This window comes from Hyla sarda, chromosome 4 (assembly GCF_029499605.1).
Source record: "Hyla sarda isolate aHylSar1 chromosome 4, aHylSar1.hap1, whole genome shotgun sequence".
Lineage (NCBI taxonomy): Eukaryota > Metazoa > Chordata > Amphibia > Anura > Hylidae > Hyla > Hyla sarda.
The window spans coordinates 168,373,324-168,391,715 of record NC_079192.1 but is presented as its reverse complement, the minus strand read 5'-3'; the positions used below and the strand labels follow the sequence as shown (position 1 = coordinate 168,391,715).

Here is an 18,392-nt window from a genome sequence, read left to right as displayed (position 1 = left end):
GCCATTTTGAATCCAACTTTAGTTTTTTCAATAGGAAGAGGGTCATGTAACATCAAACTTATTGGGAATTTCACAAGAAAAACAATGATGTGCTTGGTTTTAACGTAACTTTATTCTTTCATGAGTTATTTACAAGTTTCTGACCACTTATAAAATGTGTTCAATGTGCTGCCCATTGTGTTGGATTGTCAATGCAACCCTCTTCTCCAACTCTTCACAAACTGATAGCAACACCGCAGGAGAAATGCTAGCACAGGCTTCCAGTATCCGTAGTTTCAGGTGCTGCACATCTCTTATCTTCACAGCATAGACAATTGCCTTCAGATGACCCCAAAGATAAAAGTCTAAGGGGGTCATATCGGGAGACCTTGGGGGCCATTCAACTGGCCCACGACAACCAATCCTCTTTCCAGGAAACTGTTCATCTAGGAATGCTCGGACCTGACACCCATAATGTGGTGGTGCACCATCTTGCTGGAAAAACTCAGGGAACATGCCAGCTTCAGTCCATAAAGAGGGAAATTTTGCATATCCAGTGGCCTTGAGGTTTCCATTGATGAAGAATGGCCCCACTATCTTTGTACCCCATATACCACACCATACCATCAATTTTTGTGTTCCAACAGTCTTGGAGGGATTTATCCAATGAGGGTTAGTGTCAGACCAATAGCGGTGGTTTTGTTTGTTAACTTCACCATTCACATAAAAGTTTACCTCATCACTGAACAAAATCTTCTGCATAAACTGAGAGTCCTGTTGCAATTTTTGTTTTGCCCATTCTGCAAATTCAATGCGCCGATCAGTGCGCCAATCTGGTTCATCCTCATTGAGATGCTGCAGTAGCTGGAGTTTGTAAGGGTGCCATTTGTGAGTAGCTAATATCTGCCGAAGGGATGTTCGACTAATGCCACTCTCCAGTGACATGCGACGAGTGCTACGCTGTGGGCTCTTGCTGAATGAAGCTAGGACAGCCACTGATGTTTCTTCATTAGTGACAGATTTCATGCGTCCACATTTTGGCAAATCCAACACTGAACCAGTTTCACGAAACTTAGCAAGCAGTTTGCTAACTGTAGCATGGGAGATGGGTGGTCTCTTAGGGTGTCTTGCATTGAAATCTGCTGCAATGACCCTGTTACTGAGTTCACCAGACATCAACACAATTTCTATCTGCTTCTCACGTGTTAACCTCGACGACATATCAATGGCTGTAAGCAAAGAGAAACTTGTAAATAACTCACGAAAGAATAAAGTTATGTTAAAACCAAGCACACCAGTAAATTCCCAATAAGTTTGATGTGTCACATGACCCTCTTCCTATTGAAAAAACAAAAGTTGGATTCAAAATGGCCAACTTCAAAACGGCCGCCATGGTCACCACCCATCTTGAAAAGTTCCCCCCTCATATATACTAATGTGCCACAAACAGGAAGTTAATATCACCAACCACCCCATTTTATTAAGGTGTATCTATATAAATGGCCCATCCTGTATACTAGGATCTACAGCCTGTTTTTCCTACTGTTATGGGGGAACAGGATGAACCTAGTCAAGAGGAAGGTTACGTACCGCACGAGAAGACTAGAGGGTTTATCTATGGTAAACCCGGTGGTGTCCTTTACGAACACATTCTTGAAAGCTAACATTGCAAACCTTTGGAAAGAGAGGACTCCTCCGTGGGTAATCTCCTGCAGGGAATGGTTTCGGCCTTTCTTCCAGGAATGGGAGAGAGGAGGGCGAGTGAAGGACCTCCGTACGCCCCACGGATATCTTCCGGCTTATGCTACCCCGACTCTGAAGGCGATACGTCGGTGGGGTCTGGGAGTGTGGGAGATCAGGACCCAGTCAAGGCAGTTCCTTGACAAACGGGTTCTGTTGACCCACTTCCAGAAGCCTCTGGCCCTCAGGGACTGCCCAGGTCGGGATCTGAGGGTGGGGTTGTACCTTTTAAACATGAAAAGGATCCCCCAGAAGTTTTGGGACTTGGCCTGGAGCTGCTTTCAGGGGAAGCTATATGTAAGAGACAACCTGAAGTACAGGAACTCTGATGACCGGGGATGTCCCCGAGAAGAGTGCGGGGACACGCTGGAAAGTATGGACCACTTCCTGCTTCATTGTTCCTTTAATATAGGGGTTTACAACATGGTGGGTGTTTCCATCGGCTGGAATCACCTATCCGGAGTGGGCTTATAGGGCATTCAGGACCCTGGGTGGCCGAGACCGGGGCACTTTATTCTTAGTTTAGTGGTTAGGTACTACACATGGAATGCACGGTGTTTAGTGTCGACCCAACAGAAAATCCTCTCTGAGGTGGAGGTCTGTAGGAATATCATCGGTGACCTCGAGAAGATAAGGTCTTTGGAGTATGGCAGTTTTGTAACCAGTAGGGCTTCTCTCCCATGGAGAGGTTTTTCTTTTGATGTGCCCTTAAGGTACAGTACCTTCATTTTGGTTAGGGATAGTGTATATATGTTTGAATATAGGGTCAGTTTCATTTCATGAAGGGATAGCAATAGGGTTAGAGGTTGATAGGGAAAGGAATTTAAATGTACTTTTATCAGGATTACCATCCTTCTTCCTGGTGGGGGGCTATGCATGTCACCTTAGCCTTTTGTTTTGTTTTCTGTAGATAGACTTCAAAGGGCTTGCAGGCAACCAAACGTGGGCTTTGTGGGATTGTGTACTGTATTGTTGATATTGTTATGTTTGGTATGTGTGTATATATTGTTCTGTATTATTCTGTATATATTCTTCTGTTTGATTAGGTAGAGGTGTATTTTAGGTTGGGTGGGGGTTTTGGCGGGTGGTGGTGGTCTGGCATGGGTCAGTTATGGACAAAATGTGGACAAACAATGTTCTATGGACTCTGACCCATGTCCAGAGGGGATGGTGGGTGATGGCATAGATTAGTATAGGTTGTAATTCTGTTTTTTTTTTTTATTTGTTCTTTTTTTTGCTTCTACATTATATGTATATGTATTAAGTTATATTTATGGATAAGTATTTATGTATAGGTGTTTTTGTATAAATATTCATGAGTATTTTGCACATTGTTATGGTTATTTTAGGAGAGGAAGGCAGTCGTACACATTTTTCAGTTTGATAGTTCCATGGTATTATTATTTTCAGTTTGATAGTTCTATGGTGGTATTATTTTATTAAATTTTTTTTTATTAATGTCCTAGTGTAGACTGTTTTTTTTTCTGCAAGTTGGAATTATTTTAAATTAAGGCAGTCAGCCATATTTTACTTTTGTTTGTAAAAGAGAATAGGGAAAAGAAAAAAAAAATTGTTTTCCAAGTTGAATTTTTTGTTAAGGCAGTTAGCCATGATTTTCTTTTGTTATCTTAGAGGGGAAGAGGAAAAAAAAAAACATTTTTTTTTTTTTTTTTTTTTTTTTTTGTTATGGCGAGGTAAGCCTTATTTATGTTTATAAGAAGTATGTGTGTGTGTTTTGGACTTTTTAGGTAGGTCATTATTTGTTAGAATACCTGGGCTGGCCTGTTTGAGTTAGTTTGTATTTACCTTAAAGAGTACCTGTCATCAACAAAAACTTTTAATATGTTGTTCATAATCATTAATGAAGACATATTGTAATATAAAAAATATTAATATTTATACCAGTTTTTACATTTTATACTTTTGGCCACTAGGGGTCTCTCTTCTATGCCTGGTCTGCAGGCAGCTTCCTATGCTTTTCATAGTAAGTGTACAGCTTTTAGGACTAATGCTGAAAGGGCACTGGTTCTTCCACAGGAAGTGCAGTACTCTCAGCTCAGGACTCGCTCCCAGCCTGGAGCAGCACTTTCAGCTACAAGCCTGCACATGCCTCTCATATAACAGAGGCCAGTCACCTCCCCCTCCCCCCTGCTCTGTGTTCTCCCTGCCCCTCACCACACGTTATCTTATACATTGTATTATCTCACTGCACTCCCTGCTCTGTGCGCCCCCCCCCCACCCGACATTCATCTTAATTACTGCCTCTGTAATTGCTCCCACCGCCCCTGGTTCCCAGCATTGACTTTTTAGTGCAGAGAGAAGAGAGACACAGGAGAGACAGAGGCTGCCATCCCTCCCCTGTACTTAGTCTGTATGCACACTGCAGAGCAGTGTTTCCCAACCAGGGTGCCTCCAGCTGTTGCAAAACTACAACTCCCAGCATGCCCGGACAGCTGTTGGCTGTCTGGTCATTCTGGGAGTTGTAGTTTTGCAACAGCTGGAGGTACCCTGGTTGGGAAACACTGCTGCAGAGGGAGAGCAGCATACAGGAAGACTGGCAGAAGCAGAGTCCCGGCCAGGCTTCATGTGACATCATGCCTGCCAGGACCTGCCTCCTTCCACCCCTCAGAAAGACAGTGCTCCTGAGCTAATGAAGAGGGATAAAAAAAAAAAAAAAGGTATTCCCACAGCGTTTTAAACCTCAATAAATAGGCATAGATAGAGTAAGGGACAGATGTGGAGGGGGATCAGGGAAAGTTTAGTCTGACAGGTACTCTAAGTTTTGCTAATTTTTGTTACAGTCAATTGGACTTGTTTTGTGTTCTGCAAGGTTTTTTAATTTTATAATAAAAAGTTTCTGTGTGTTAGATGAGCTATGATTGGCTAAGGCTGCACAAAAAAAAAGCATTATTTACCCTCTTCTGAATTGGTTTCAAGCATTTAAAGGGGTACTCCGGTGCTTAGACATCTTATCCCCTATCCAAAGGATAGGGGATAAGATGCCTGATCAAGGGAGTCCCGCCACTGGGGACCCCCGTGATCTTGCAAGCCTACGGGAGGGGGCGTGATAGCTGATAGCTCCCGTAGGCTTGCATTGAGGGGCGGAGCGTGACATCACACGTCCTGTAGTCGCCGGTAATCAGTCCCGGAGCGAACACGCTCCGGGGATTGATTACAAACGGGGTGCCGCATGCAAGATCATGGGGGTCCCCCAGTGGCGGGACTCCCTCGATCAGGCATCTTATCCCCTATCCTTTGTATAGGGGATAAGATGTCTAAATACCGGAGAACCCCTTTAAGGCAGCTGCAAGTTATCTGCAGACCTCATGTTATGGCACCCCTGTGAAATCAGTACATAAGCTGGGATCTTACAAGGAAACCACAAGTCCATTTCTTCTATGATGCCTTAGAAGGATGCACCCCACTTCCAATGTTGCCCAGTACCCACCCCTCTCTTTCCAGTTGCAGCCAACAGGGTACCAGCTTTCAATTTCTAGGGTTAACCCCTCTTTTGATGTTGATTACCTTTCAGGAGCCATAGAGGGAATGTCATGCAAGGTCAGTGGCATTATTTTTACATCAGTGAAATAATTTCCCCTATGGCATTAAATGGGTACTTCACCCCTAAACATCTTATCCCCTATCCAAAGGGAAAACCGCCGCTGGGAAACCCCCTTGATCTCTCCTGCAGCACCCCTATCATCTGGTGCATGGAGCAAGCTCCGCTAAGTGCCTGATGACTGGCGATGCAGGGGACAGAGGATCTCGATGTCATGGCCCTGCCCCCTCAATGCAAGTCTATGGAAGGGGGCGTGATGGCCAGCATGCCCCTCCCATAGACTTGCATTAAGAGGACTGGGTGTGACATCACAAGGGGCGGGGCAGTGACATCAAGATCCTCCGGCCCCTGCACCGCCAGTCATCAGGCATCCTTCGCCCCCCCCCCCTGGATCAGACATCTTATCCCCTATCCTTTAAGATTTCTAGGGGCGGAGTACCCCTTTAACAGCTCTGCAATATCAAAGCATCCATTGGTGCCCATCAAAGGACCCAGCAGGCCATGTCTCTAAAACTGCCCCTGTTGTGACATCATGAAGTCAGCGACACCGGTCCCATGACTGTAGGTGTCATTATCCCATAGGACTTACATTGTGGGAAAACATTAGATAATGTCACTAACATTGCCCATCATGCCTTCATAATCCTTAAACAATACTGCCAAGTCAGGTCTCTAAGGCAGTGATTCTGTCTCCCCTAGGGAAGCACTACAGTATTGTTGTCATCTCTAGTGTTGACATGCTTCTTTAATATTTCATGCTGTTTTCCAAAGATGGCTGATCTACATACCAACACAATTTTATACAGGGGCCTGCATACAGTTCTTCACAGCTGCCCTCTGCACCAATAGAAAAGTCCCCAAACATTGCTTTTAACGTAAAACAAATAAGATTAAATAATATAAGAGTACTGTACGGAAAAAAAAGTGAGGATACCTCTTCCCAAGTTGTGCTTAAACTGTACGCCATAAAAGAGAGAACATCATGGTCATCTACAAGATATAAGGACGCATCATACAATGTTAACACAGTTGCCTGTGTACTTAAATATGAAGAATAACACAATGCAGGATAAAATCCCCCTTGAAGAAACTAACCTGATCCCCAAAGTGCTGCATATTGTACTAATAAGGTAACAATACATTCATATTACCTATCAATATAAGGATACGTTTAGAGACCCCTTTTTTGGGTGTGAAGTAACAGCGCCATCTAGTGTCACACAGATGAAGCTACTGAATAAGTTCCTGTGATGTCTTTTTCATTTATTTTTTGGGATTAAAAACAAAAAAAAAAAAAAACAGCTAATGTCGTCTTCTAAATCATATAGTTCAATTCAGTGGTATAGTAAATGGTATATCAATATTGTTGATTTTCATGATGAAATATCCTAACAACTATGTCAGCTTATTATAATGTGACAGTAATACTGACCAACCCCCCCCCCCCCCAACTCCACACACACACTCTTAAAGGGGTTAGCCAGGAAAAAAAAACTTATTTTTATATATGAACTGGCTCCATAAAGTTAAACAGATTTGTAAATTACTTCTATTAAAAAAAATCTTAATCCTTTCAGTACTTATGAGCTTCTGAAGTTATGGTTGTTCTTTTCTGTCTAAGTGCTCTCTGATGACACGTGTCTCGGGAACCGTCCAGTTTAGAAGAGGTTTGCTATGGGGATTTGCTTCTAAACTGGGCGGTTAAAAAAGTTTTTTCCTGGATAACCGCTTTAATGTGCATTTCTGTCAAATTGCACACCCTCAGGAGTGCACAAGTACTATAGTAACTATGGTGTTAATACTACAACTATTGGCTGTAACAAGTATTGTAACTGTAGTGTTGGTACTGTACCTAGTACCTGTAACAAGTACTGTATCTATTGACTCTATAAAGTGGGACAGGTTAACTGTCAAGACAGGGACAACCACCATGATGTCACAACACCGTCTTACCAGCTCATACCTGTTGACATCTATAGTTTTCATATGTATTCTTCTATTATAATAAACCTTTAGTATGTTATGCTTATTTTTGTTATATGCTTAAAATAGTTCAGCGTACGTAGACATTACCTGCTAGTGCTGATGTAGCTGCAGAGACTCCAAAGTATCCAGTGGATGGGACCACCATGTTTGCCACCTCAGCACACAGCTCATAGGCACTGTCACTGGGAGAAAACCCAGTCTGTACAAAGACCTAGATAAATAAAAACACATACAAGCTGATGCAGTGTATTAACAGGTATCAGTCATAGTGTGCGCTGTAACTGCTAGTTCATTTAAAGGAGATGCAAGTAACTGATAGTGTTTTCCAAACAGTGTTCCAGCTGTTGCAAAACTACAACTCCCATCATGCACGGACAGCCAAAGACTGTCACATAAGACATAGCTTACAATAACAAGCAATTTTTTTAGGATATTCACATAGCCACAAGGCAAATATGCAATATAGTTTTAAAGTGTACCTCTCATGAAACAAACGTTTTACATATTAAAGATAAAGCCCTACTGAACAACTTTTTAATTGCTTTTATTTAAAAAATGTCCCTCCTTTCAGGTTTTTTTTTACTTTAAAAACTTCTCCACTAGGGTTCTCCCTAGCAATCCTGTCAGCAAGCATTTCGGACTCAGTGAGCGAGTCTGAAATCAGCTCAGTGCAGCTACCCGCCTGTCAGTCAGACAGGCAGGAGGGAGTGAGCACTGAGCTCTTACACAAGCAGGGAGCGAACAGAGAGAAGGCTGTGGAGCTGTGTGCTTGGGCTGTATGTGCATTCCCTCTTCTCTTTTTCTCCCTTCCTCTCCCCTCTCTCCACTTTCCACATGGCTAATTATAGATAGACTGCTTATCTGCTCTCTCCAGGACTTGCCATTGCTATGAGAACCTCCTGCGCCTTGAATTAAGCTACTGAAGAGCATAGAAAAAAAGGTCTTTTTAGGGTTTTTTAAAGCAAAATAAATGCAGGGATAGACTTAGAGTCAGGAACAGATGGGGAGGGGGATTAGGAAAAGTTTAGATGGTGATAGGTACTCTTTAATACAGTATTCTTATACAGTGGATAAAACATAATTTAACCAAGCACAGGTGCACTCTTGTCTACGTGCACTAGCCTGAAATAAAGCCCTGATTTGAAGCATCCTTGAGCTGGTTTTTCTCTTTTTTTCTGCATCGCATTGGTGTGCCGTCCAGCACATGCATCCGTGCTCCGGCAATTATGTTGGGGTGAGCTGGTGTAGCTCACTTTTTCCATAATTTAACCAAGTTACCACTAGGGGGCAGGATATACAAGTAATAACTGCATCATAATCAACAATGGAGCCAAGCAATATGGTTTGCGTTAAGCAAACAACAAATACATTGATATAACTCATCTAAGTCATCTAACAGAACACTGCTGCATCCTTGACACCAACAATAAAAAAAATTAACATTTTTAAAGCTATGACTCTAAATATTCAAGACAACCAAAAGTTGACGGACCCACATGGTAACAATAATTTGCAATGCAGATAGACGAAACTGTAGTCTCTGTAACAATAGAAAGCTGGATATTTATGTTTAAATAAGAGAAGTTTAAACTCCTCAAATGGGGCATTAACATTTGCAATAAAAGCGAACTTTGTACTTGGATCTGATGATTTGGACTAGCAGATTCTAAGGATAATGACAATTGACTTTTCCAAATGTTATTTAATTGCAGGATTTGCTTCTTTTTACCTTATATATCAGTATAATAAAAAAAAATTATGTAGTTGCTTCAAGCTAAAAAATTCCAAACATTATTTGATGCTCTTAATTTTGGTAGCTCTTGAAACTAATGTTAAAGTGGTACTCCAGGGAACTAAACTCATAGCCCATCCTTTCCCTCTTACTAACCTATTTATTTGTTTAAATATCCAGTTGTCACTTACATGAAGGAAGTGAGTAAAAAAAAACCTCATCCAGCTTTCCACTGTCTATGTCCAGGTCCCTCGCTGAAAGCAGCCCCCACACTCCTAAGAAACACTGTCCTGCACTGATGAATCATGCTCCCTTTACCTGGGAGGTGCGTGCAGTCTTAGCCAATCAGACACTGAATCTCCCTCTTCACAGAGCAAGAGTGTGGGGGCTGCTCTCAGAGAGGGAGCTGGAGGACAGTGAGAACAGAGCTGCAATGGCTGCTGGAAATATAATATTCATGCTAAACAGGAGGAAAGGATGGCAAAGAATATAAAGTAGCCAGAAAAGACAACAGGGGCCACAGAAGCCATGCATAGCAGGATCATTTACAGGGAACACTTCCAGGTAGTGTGGTGGTTTTGGAACTTTTTGTTCTTATATGTACATCCCCGGAGCACCCCTTTTAAAGATCACTGGGGTTTCTATATTATTGGGGACTAGATTGATGGAGTTTTACTACAGTTTTACACTTTCAAATAATCTGTAAGTGTCTATAGACGGGCAGCCATGGAGATTATTTTTAAATTGTTTTCTTGACTTGTTCTGAGAATTGTATAATGTTATAGTCATTTATGGGTTCAAATAGATCATGGTGGGATATGGTATACTATCTCAAACAGAGGGAATATTACTCTATTAGCATTTGATTTGATTAAAAATGTAGATTTACACAGAACAAACATCGACAGGCAATGAGCCCCATTTACTAAGAGTGGAGTGTAGTTTTCCTTTTGAGTTTTTTTTTCGGACAGGTATTTTCCCATGGTATTTTCTACTGTATTTTATATTTGAATATTGTATTCTTTACATTTTGCTCTTTTTACACATGCTCTGAGCTATCAGGTTTTCCTGAGGTCAAATCCATCACATTTTATGTGGAAACATTAGTAAGTTTGTAGGTTTCTTTAGAAAAACTTTTTTTTTTTGGAGACACGTCCCTTTTCCCTGATGCCCACACTCTTTTGCAGGGTTTTCTGAGTTAAGAGTTAGTAGGTTTTTTTTTTTTATTGGATATTTTGTTGGAAATTTTGGAGCGGACACAAAAAATTTACAAAATCTACTTGGAAGACTTTGAAAATTAGGCCCAATGTGTTAAAGGGGATAGGGGATAGGGGATAAGACGTCTGATCGCAGGGGGCCCACTGCTGGGACCCCCCGCGATCTCCCTGCAGCACCTGCATTCTATGCAGGGCTGCGTCTCCAGTTTCGGAAACCTCAACGCCCCCTCCCATAGACATGAATGGAGGGGTGTGGCATGAACCCGGAGGTTTCCAAAACTGGAGACGCAGCCCTGCATAGAATGCAGGTGCTGCAGGGAGATCACGGGGGGGCCCAGCAGTGAGCCCCCCGCGATCAGACATCTTATCCCCTATCCTTTGGATAGGGAGGGGATAAGATGTTTTTGCCCGGAAATATACATAAATATACTTGAAGTGGATGGGATACTTACGCGTAAAGTCCTTTTGTAATATGTTATTTTTACCCTGAATGGGCGGATTGTGTTCCTGAAATTTTTCACACAAGTGCCTAGTGCCTGAGTCGAGCCGTCCCTTAAAACATGACAATAAAACTTTAAGGCCTTCGTCATTATTAACATTTACATATTCTATACCAAAGAAAATAGTTGTGAAATATTGCTTGAAAAAAAAAAAACACAAATATAAATAATAAAATAACAATGAGTAAGGAAATACAATTTCCAAGTATAAATTGGATACTAATGGTACATTTACATCAAGTTTCCTGCTACCAGACTCCATTGAAGTCAATATAATCTTCTGATGATTTTCCGTGGTGGAAAGCACTCCGCAGCTTAAACTCTCAGCGGGAAACATGCTGTAAACCTGCCTGTGTGAATGTAACCTAAGGCTAGGGTATACTACAACATCAGTTATGTAATTGTTGCAACAGAAACATTCTGACTTCATTTGACATATGTCAAACAAATAAAAGTCAGTTCTTTTTTTATTAATGGAATGTGTTTTGAACTGGAGGAAAAATATAATTTCTCCACTCAATGTTGAGGAATAAATTCGAGTCATCATTAACATTAAAATGCCAGTAAATACTTTACTTTTCCTCTTTGAACCTTTATGAGGGCCTACATTTTTTGAGGCATGGGGCTTCACTAATGATAAACAGTATTCTACATTAAGCTTGTAATACATTTTCAAACACATTGAGATCCAGACTATTTGCTGGCATATGATTTAAGTTCATATGCCTTTTCTAAAGAAGGAAGATGCATTATTATCCCCAAAACTGACATCCCCAAACCTGTTTCAGTCTGTGCCCCTGTGGAAACCAATGGGGTTAAACGTACTTCGGGGATTAATGCGATCTGTTTATATTAAAGGGGTACTCCGCTGCTCAACGTTTGGAACAAACTGTTCCAAATAATGGAGCCAGTGCTGGTGACGTCATAGTCCCGACCCCTCATGACGTCACACCCTGCCCCCTCAATGCAAGTCTAAGGGAGAGAGTGTTACCCCCCCCCCCCTTAGGCTTGCATTGAGGGGGAGGGGCATGACATTATGAGGGGTCGGGGCTATGATGTCACGAGCTCCCAGCGCCGGCTCCAGCGCTCGGAACAATTTGTTCCAAATGCTGAGCAGCAGAGTACTCCTTTAATCTCTCTTCTATCTCTCTCTCCTCTTTTATTTTCAATATGGTCTCATGTACGTACAAGTAGTGCATTAAATGGTCCCCAGAATTTGTTATAAAAATACCTTACAACATAATTACACTATAATAGTAGAAGCTAAAGTAAATTAGTCACACTCACCCGAGCATTCTTTGAATCCCAATAAAATCTTTATTCCAAGAATGTGCAGCAACAAAAAGGAAAGTATATTCCAATGCGGGAAGTGAGAGCAGCCACTCTCAGACGTGGGGCACACCACTGAAGGCAAATCAAAAATAGAGAAACAGAAACACAGCTGCACATCCACCATTTGTATTTTGATCAATTTACTTCTCAGCATAATTTAAAAAACTAACAGGTTGTTAGTATACATTTTGATCAAAAAGTACAAGGCCACTCACCACGTCAAGGCCACCTAGTCAGAGTGGGCCCCTAAACTAACTCTGGCGTAGCGCAGAGAGGCGACCACTGCCTCCACTACATCAAGCCCACAGGAGGAATCACCACGCTAGTGTTAGGTTAGGGACCCACTCAGACTAGGTGGCCTTGATGTACCGAATGGGCTTGTACTTTCTGATCAAAATGTAAACTAACAACCTGTTAGTTTTTGAAATTATGCTGAGAAGCAAGTAGATCAAAATACAAACTGTGGATGTGTGGCTATGTTTCTGTTTCTCTATTTTTGTTTTACACCACTCAAGGCAACTAGTTTCACGTCACCTGCGGACGCTTCTTCCAGCCAATGGTACACATTGGCCAGAAGAAGCGTCCACAGGCGGCTGCTCTCACTCCCCGCATTGGAATATACTTTCCTTTTGTTGCTGTCCATTGTTGGAATAAAGATTTCATTGGGATTCAAAGAATGCTCGGTGAGTGCGACTGATTTACTTCAGCTTCTACTATTACATGGTACTGATTACCTTCATGGTCTGCACCCAGTGAGTGGATCCTTGTCAGAAATACCAGTGTGACGAAAGATATATTGGTGGTTAATGATAGTGAAGCAGTGCCTGATTGCTTTCTGTTATCTCTATACTTGTCTGTTTAAGATAGTTATACCATAAAGGCTGGTTTCACACAGGGGCGGACATATCGCCTGTGCAGCAGGTTCAGCTGCACAGGGGCCCAGCGTGTGAGGGGGCCCGCCCTCACACGCTGGGCCGGTCCTACCATCGGACCCAGTGCACAGGGCCACCATCAGGGGGTAAACCCATACACTTGTATGGGGCCCGGAGCTTCAGGGAGGCCCGGACGTCCCTGTACTTTTTTTTTCCGGCTAGTCAGTAGTGTTGAGCGGCATAGGCCATATTCGAATTCGCGAATATTCGCGAATATATGGACGAATATTCGTCATATATTCGCGAATATTCGCATATTCGTTATATTCTTGTTTTATTTTCGCATATGCAAAATTTCGCGTATGCGAAAATTAACATATGTGAATATTCGCATATGCAAAAATTAACATATGCGAAAATTCGCATACGTTAATTTTCGTATATGCGAATTTTTGCACGCCAGTCTCACACAGTAGTATTAGAGCCTTCTTTACACCACACAAGCTGGAAGCAGAGAGGGGTGATCACTGTGATGTGTACTGTGAAAAAAAAAAACAAAAAAAAAAAAACAAAAAAAAAAACGAATATTCGTAATTACGAATATATAGCGCTATATTCGCAAAATTCGCGAATTCGCGAATATGCGATATTCGCGAATAATATTCGAATTGCGAATATTCGTGAGCAACACTACTAGTCAGTGAGTGACTGCGACTGTCACTCACTGACTCCTGGCTGGGTACCTGTCAGAACTATGACCGGGCCTCATAGTCTGGGGGGCCCGCAGGACTATGAGGCCCGCTCTTTCTAGGGCGCAGGCCCCTTAAGAAGTACGGCAGGGCCGGGGCTGATGGGAGTCGACGTGCCCCGCGCAGGCACGCAAGTCTACTCCAGTCACCTGACCTGTCCCGGCGCGATCTCCAGTCCAGCAGCCTCCCGACGGATCCTCCCCGTGCAGTGGAACACTGTGACAGGAGCAGCAGCTGCACCGAACCCCGGCAGGGTAAGTGAACGGGGGGGGGGGGGGGGGGGTTGGATGGGGCTATGTTGTTTGCAGACTACAATGGTGATGAGAGGTGCAGGGGAACAGGTGCTTGGGGTGTTATAGGGGTGATGAGAGGGGGGTTATGGGGGGTAATGAGAGGTGCAGGGGGGTGTTATGGGGGTGATGAGAGGGGGGGTTATGGGGGGTAATGAGAGGTGCAGGGGGGTGTTATGGGGGTGATGAGAGGGGGGGTTATGGGGGGTAATGAGAGGTGCAGGGGGGTGTTATAGGGGTGATGAGAGGGGGGTTATGGGGGTGATGAGAGGTGCAGGGGGGTGTTATAGGGGTGATGAGAGGGGGGGTTATGGGGGTGATGAGAGATGCAGGGGGGTTATGGGGGTGATGAGAGATGCAGGGGGGTTATGGGGGTGATGAGAGATGCAGGGGGGTTATGGGGGTGATGAGAGATGCAGGGGGGTTATGGGGGTGATGAGAGATGCAGGGGGGGTTATGGGGGTGATGAGAGATGCAGGGGGGTTATGGGGGTGATGAGAGGGGGGTTATGGGGGTGATGAGAGATGCAGGGGGGGTTATGGGAGTGATGAGAGATGCAGGGGGGTTATGGGGGTGATGAGAGATGCAGGGGGGTTATGGGAGTGATGAGAGATGCAGGGGGTGTTATGGGGGTGATGAGAGGTGCAGGGGGTGTTATGGGGGTGATGAGAGATGCAGGGGGTGTTATGGGAGTGATGAGAGATGCAGGGGGGTTATAGGGGTGATGAGAGATGCAGGGGGGTTATGGGAGTGATGAGAGGTGCAGGGGGTGTTATGGGGGTGATGAGAGGTGCAGGGGGTGTTATGGGGGTGATGAGAGGGGGGTGTTATGGGGTGATGAGAGGTGCAGGGGGGGTTATGGGGGTGATAAGAGGTGCAGGAGGGTGTTATGGGGGTGAAGAGAGGTGCAGGGGGGTGTTATGGGGGTGGTGAGAGATGCAGGGGGGGTTATAGTAGTGATGAGGAGAGGTGCAGGGGGATTATAGTAGTGATGAGGAGAGGTGTGGGGGGGTTATAGTAGTGATGAGGAGAGGTGTGGGGGGTTATAGTAGTGATGAGGAGAGGTGCGGGGGGTTATAGTAGTGATGAGGAGAGGTGCGGGGGTTATAGTAGTGATGAGGAGAGGTGCGGGGGTTATAGTAGTGATAAGGAGAGGTGCGGGGGGTTATAGTAGTGATGAGGAGAGGTGCGGGGGTTATAGTAGTGATGAGGAGAGGTGCGGGGGGTTATAGTAGTGATGAGGAGAGGTGCGGGGGTTATAGTAGTGATAAGGAGAGGTGCGGGGGGGTTATAGTAGTGATGAGGAGAGGTGTGGGGGGTTATAGTAGTGATGAGGAGAGGTGCAGGGGGTTATAGTAGCGATGAGGAGAGGTCCCGGGGTGGTTATAGTAGTGTTGAGGAGAGGTTTGGCAGGGGTTATGGGGGTGATGAGGAATGATGAGGACACAGAGGATAAGAGGTATTATATTTAGTGGGTATAGTGTGTGGCAGGATTATATTTAGTGGGTACAGTGTATAGCAGTATTATATTCAGGGTACAGTGTGTGGCAGAATTATATTTAGTGAGTACAGTGTATAGCAGTATTATATTCAGGGTACAGTGTATAGCAGTATTATATTCAGAGTACGGTGTGTGGCAGGATTATATTTAGTGGGCACAGTGTATAGCAGTATTATATTCAGGGTACAGTGTATAGCAGTATTATATTCAGGGTACGGTGTGTGGCAGGATTATATTTAGTGGGCACAGTGTATAGCAGTATTATATTCAGGGTACAGTGTATAGCATTATTATATTCAGGGTACAGTGTATAGCAGTATTATATTCAGGGTACAGTTTGTGGCAGTATTATATTCAGGTTACAGTGTGTGGCAGGATTATATTTAGTGGATACAGTGTATAGCAGTATTATATTTAGTGGGTACAGTGTACAGCAGTATTATATTCAGGTTACAGTGTCTGGCAGTATTATATTTAGGGTACAGTGAGGGGCAGTATTAAATTTAGTAGGTACAGTGAATAGCAGTATTATATTTAGTGGGTACAGTGTATGGCAGTATTCTATTCATGGTACAGTGTGTGGCAGTATTATATTCAGGGTACAGTGTGTGGCAGTATTATATTCAGGGTACAGTGTGTGGCAGGATTATATTCAGGGTACAGTGTGTGGCAGGATTATATTCAGGGTACAGTGTGGGGCAGTATTTTATTTAGGGTACACTTTCTGGCAAGGTTATAATGATTATTGTCTTCATGCAGAGGATGAGGATCTGCTGACAAAGTGAGGAGCCAATGATGTCCGGATGTCAGACTCTGCAGAGAAGATGGAGCTGGAGGAAGACCAGGTCTCTGGACGAGATGAAGAAGAAAAGATTACAGAGAAGATATCACTTAAGTCAGAAGATGTCACTCAGGTCACTGACATCATTGTGTGTTCTTATGACTGTCCCATCAGAGCTGTAGTCACTTGTAAGTTCTGCAGTGATGATGGGTAAAACTGTGTCCAATCTGTGTCTCTTCAGCTGTTACAAAACTACAACTCCCATTGCCAGAGGCTCTTCAGACATGATGGGAGTTTTAGCTTTCCAACAGCTGGAGAACCACTTCAACCAAGGTGATCGGTGGGGGTCTCAGGCCTTGAGTTGTGTAAGGGGCCCCGAAATTTCTGATGGCAGCCCTGCCAGTGCACATATGACAGGGAAACCAGTCTTGCCCAGTCACTAAACTGCTACTTACATCTGCCCATGGGGACTTCCTGGCTGAGGTGCGTGCGGTGAGTGACGTCATCGCAAGCACCTGGACGCTGACGTCCAGCGCAGAGCGTTCGATAACGTCACTTATAGCGCGCACCTCTGCCAGGAAGTCCTCTCAGGCAGATGTAAGTAGTGCAGGCAAGGTAAGAGTGTGTGGGTGAGTGAGAGTGTGTGTGTTTGTTTGTTTGTTGGGGTTATCCTACACTACCTTATGTGGGGAATCTATGCTACCTAATGTGGGGAATATATGCTATGCTACCTAATGTGGGGAATATATGCTACGCTACCTAATGTGGGGAAATTATGCAATGCTACCTAATGTGGGGAATATATGCTACATAATGTGAGGAAACTATGCTACCTAATGTGGGGGAACTGCTGCCTACCTAATGCAGATTAATGTGAGTTGCAGTGCAATTTTATGGCATATTACTTTTTTTTGGGGGGGGGGGGGGGGCCCAGGCACATTCTTTGCACAGGGGCCCTCTGTTGTCTGTGTCTGCCCCTGGTTTCACACATGATAGAATCAAATGAAATGTGTGCACTGATGGCCACTTCTTCATAGACTTTCCTAGAGCATATTATTAGATGAAAGTGGTTTTTATACCTATTTTACAATTATAATTTTTTTTTTTACAATGTCACCCAGCCGAAGAGTAGCTTTGCAGAAAAGAGAAGTCTGGCACTCAGTTTTGCAGATAAACAAAAGCTTGTTTATTCACATGTTATGGAAATTCACAAGAAGCACTAGACGCAGCCTTGCAGCACCTCCCTATCAAGCTGTTAAAAAAGGCTAGAAAGGCTTGGAAGGAGCCCCAACGCTGAGCATCCAGCGCTGCTAGTGAATTTACTTAACATGTGAATAAATAAGCTTTGATTTATCTGCAAAAGTGAGTGCCAGACTTCTGTTTCCTATGAGACTGTTGATTTTTGTCTGGGCACCATGACTCTACACGTGGAGCGCCGATCAAACTAATATTGTAAGTGTCGCTTTAGGCTGCTTTCACACTATGAGCATTCATCCGTTATTAAATGTCCGTTTTCTGTGTAAAAACGGATGTTTAATAACGGATGAAATAAAGGGTGCTAACAGCTGAATAAATATCCATCCGTTACCCTTATCCCTCATGTATGGCCAAACAACTCTGCCTACAGACTCTCACAGCCAGGACTACTACTGCTCCCATCATGGAACAGACTTGTTTCCATGATGGGAGTAGAAATTCCCTGGCTGCAGAAGTCTGCAGACAGCTGGGGAGGCTACATTAGTGCTTGTACTACTACCCCCATCATGGAACAGACTCTGTTCCATGATGGGGGTTGTAGTACAGGGGCTGAGGGATTGATCACACCGGGTTTCACTTCTGAGACTCGATGCGATCAAAAGTTATTAAAGCAGGGGAGCGGGCGGCATGCTCCGCAACCCTGCGATGTATCAGTGTGTTTTAACTTTCATTTTTGAACCCCTGTGGGAAGCCCTGAATGGCCGATCAGGGCTCTCAGCAAGAGATTGAAAAATGAACTTTGAGAGTAGCAGGGGCCAAAGAGCACTGTGGGGGGCAAGATATATAGCGCTGCAGAGGGGGGGGCAGACATATAGCCTATATATCTAGCCCCCCAGCAGCGCATTAGATATGACCCCCGCCTGCGCATTAAATATTTACCCGCTGGCCCATTAAATA

General features: G+C 43.8%; 1 protein-coding gene across 5 annotated transcripts in view; it reads right to left on the bottom strand.

Annotated features, from left to right (window-relative positions):
• Positions 1 to 18,392, bottom strand: part of LMAN1L (lectin, mannose binding 1 like) — a 94,725-nt gene that overhangs the window by 57,028 nt on the left and 19,305 nt on the right. For all 5 annotated transcript variants that reach the window (XM_056569295.1, XM_056569296.1, XM_056569293.1 and 2 more), the window contains exons 5-7: positions 10,666 to 10,765; positions 7,352 to 7,475; positions 6,213 to 6,268 (exon numbers count right to left, since the gene is read on the bottom strand). In XM_056569295.1, coding sequence (XP_056425270.1) covers positions 6,213 to 6,268; positions 7,352 to 7,475; positions 10,666 to 10,765 — 280 coding nt within the window. The remainder of the gene's footprint in view (positions 1 to 6,212; positions 6,269 to 7,351; positions 7,476 to 10,665; positions 10,766 to 18,392) is intronic.